At 43.1% G+C, this 2,799-nt stretch overlaps 1 protein-coding gene across 1 annotated transcript; it reads right to left on the bottom strand.

Moving 5' to 3' along the window:
• Nucleotides 1-358: 358 nt before the first annotated feature.
• On the bottom strand, nucleotides 359-1,294 carry LOC143785163 (olfactory receptor 1G1-like). The gene has a single exon (XM_077273856.1). The coding sequence runs from the start codon at nucleotides 1,292-1,294 to the stop codon at nucleotides 359-361; it is 936 nt and encodes a 311-aa protein (XP_077129971.1).
• Between the last annotated feature and the right edge of the window lie 1,505 nt (nucleotides 1,295-2,799).

The following is a 2,799-nucleotide window of genomic DNA, read 5'->3' as shown; positions in this document are numbered from 1 at the left end:
AACACGTGAAATAGATCACTCTGTGTGCAGTGACTCTATAGAATATAGGAGATTCACTTTTTGTATTCACTTTTTGTATTGAAGAACTGACATAAATTCACTTTTTGATGATATTCTAATTTTGTGAAAAGCACCCGTATATAGGAACCGAACTGGTAAATTAAATGGCTTATTCCACAGTCCAAGCCACCAGCATCTTTTTCATTGTAGCCTTTGATGAATAATATTTTCTGTGCTTTATTCTGGAGGTGGACATTGTGGTGCACAGCAAATATCGACTGTTGACAATTATATCTTTTACATTCTTGTTGCCTCAATTCCTCATAAAGGCCAGTTCATGAAGTCTGTTGATGACCCTTTAGAATATGCCAATTCTATGGAGAGACTTCCTGAGTGCAGCCTTCAGGTCCTTGTTCCTAAGACTGTAAATTATTGGATTAATTAATGGAGTCACCACCGTGTACATGACAGACACCAAGCGGTCTCCCGAGGAGCTGGAGGTTGGACTTGGCCGAAGATAAGTGGAAATAAGCGTTCCATAGAAGATGAAGACCACAGTTAGATGGGACGTGCATGTGGAAAAAGCCTTCAGCTTTCCATGGTGGGAGTGAATTCCCATTATTGTGCGAACTATCCGGATATATGGGACTAAGGTCATGCTGAAGGCACCAGATCCCATTATTATACCAACCAGGAACATCACCAAGATGTTAATAAAAGTATCAGTACAAGAAAGCAGAAATAACTGGGGGAGATCACAGAAGAAGCTGTTAATGACATTGGGTCCACAGAAGTCCAACATATTGATACACAACGTGTGTATTAACGATGTGAGGAAGCCGACGATCCAGGCGGCAGAGACCATCTGAGCACAGATCCTAGGATGCATTATGGGGATGTAATGGAGCGGGTGGCAGATTGCTATGTACCTGTCATAGGACATCACGGCCAACAAATAGAGCTCGATGCAAATGAAGGAGAAGAAGAAGAAGAACTGAGTGATGCAGTAATGGACAGCAATGGCTTTAGAGTCAGAGAAGAAATCAGACAGCAATCTGGGGGAAGTGACAGAGGAGTAGAAGACATCCAACCCAGCCAGGTTACTCAGGAACATATACATGGGAGTGTGAAGGCTTCCATCAACGATGATCAAGAGGACAATCAGGAGATTCCCAGCCAGAGATATCAGATAGATGAAGAGGAACAGCAAGAACAAGGGCAGCTGGACACCGGGGAGATCCGATAACCCAACAAACACAAATTCTGACACTCCGGTAAAATTTGTTGATCTCATCTCGGACAATTTGGATCCGGAAGCTGCAAAAACAATCACCACAATACAATCACATGAGAAAGAAACTACGGTCACCTTGGGGCTACTAATGCTAAATAGGGAAGATTTAAAGGGATTTTCCACGAGTCATAAAAATACTGAAAACGGGTCCCGTCCTCCTGGGAAATCTGGGGTTAGAAAGTAACAATGTATTGTGAATTGCGGATCTTCCATTTAGCCAGTGTGTTTGTGTTTATATTAAATGGAGTTAGTTTCCTTTGGTGCTGGAGAGGTTACCAACCCTTTCTATGCTGGTTAGAAACTTGCAGCTCCATCTAACAGCTGGTCCTTACCTGGTCATTTACTCTCCCTATAAAATCTGGTCAGACCTTCTTTTCCTTGCTCCTTGGAGACGCTGTGCTGAATTGGAGTTCATTGTTGCTACTGGGGACTGTTGCGTGCTGTTTTTGGGTGAATGCTTTCCTCATTGTCGTATTCCCGTTTAGTTGGTACATTCCTATGCCTTCCTATATACCTCTCGACCTTTGGTGAGTGTTTTTGTATGTTTGTTGCTTTCTGTTATCTCTGTCTTATGTGTTAATACACTAGCATTTCTGTCTCAGGCCTTCTGGGGGAGGGAGTGGGGCAGTTTATGGAATAACAGGAGAAGAGTAAGGCTGGTGGCCCAAACCTCCTCACCTTCAGAGGTACCTTTGGGAGCAGGGATAGTTGGGGCCCCAGTCCTAGGGACGGTTCAGGACCACTTTCCCCAATCACATACAATCACCGCGTGACAGTTATCCACTGAAATAATGAAAATTCACTAAGATGTTGGTATTTTGTACCATGTTTGTTTTTTTCACTGATGCTCCTGCAGTGCAAGGCTTTATGACTTGTCCAATTATTTAAGCTTTCACTACCGAACTACATTTCCTATACGCTCTCTCTTAGCTTGGTGGATCCTAATTGTACAGAACAGTACATTGTGTGTAACAGACTCCTCAGCAATGTACTATTCATCAGCTATGATAGACGTTCCTAATGACGACCATGGGAATACAAGAGTAAAGGGAAAAAGGAAGACTGACATAGTAACAGGAACTTTTCATCTGTGCTCACCAAGGATCTGTCATGATATCATTCAGGACAGAGATAATCAAAGTTCACCACCCAACTTACCAAAAGAATAGGTGGATCTGTGTAAAAAAAAATGTGATAAAGCCCTTGCCATGGGTACTGAGGGAATTAAGCTCAGTAACTCATATGTTCATCCACATGTATTGAGAGAATTTAACTGTTAGGACTCTGAACATTTTTTACCTTTTGTGCATTACTGCCCTTTTCCAAGATGGCGCCTTTGGTCTCATGTGCACTGTGTCTTCCTGCTATAAAACTCCACCCCAGCCTTCAGTCTGTGCTAGAGTATTCTGCCTTGCATCCAGCTCCTGACCTCCGGTGACTCCCTGGCTATACACCTGCTCCTGTGAACCTGTGTGGTTATCCTGCTTCTCTGCTCTGAGTTCCTG

The sequence above is a fragment of the Ranitomeya variabilis genome, chromosome 7 (genome assembly GCF_051348905.1).
Source record: "Ranitomeya variabilis isolate aRanVar5 chromosome 7, aRanVar5.hap1, whole genome shotgun sequence".
Classification (NCBI taxonomy): Eukaryota; Metazoa; Chordata; class Amphibia; order Anura; family Dendrobatidae; genus Ranitomeya; species Ranitomeya variabilis.
Note: the sequence above shows the minus strand (reverse complement) of the source record. Positions and strands in the feature narration are given on the sequence as shown.

Coding starts and splice junctions, on each gene's coding strand:
- LOC143785163 (XM_077273856.1), bottom strand. CDS start 1,294: ATGAGATCAACAAATTTTACCGGAGTGTCAGAATTTGTGTTTGTTGGG.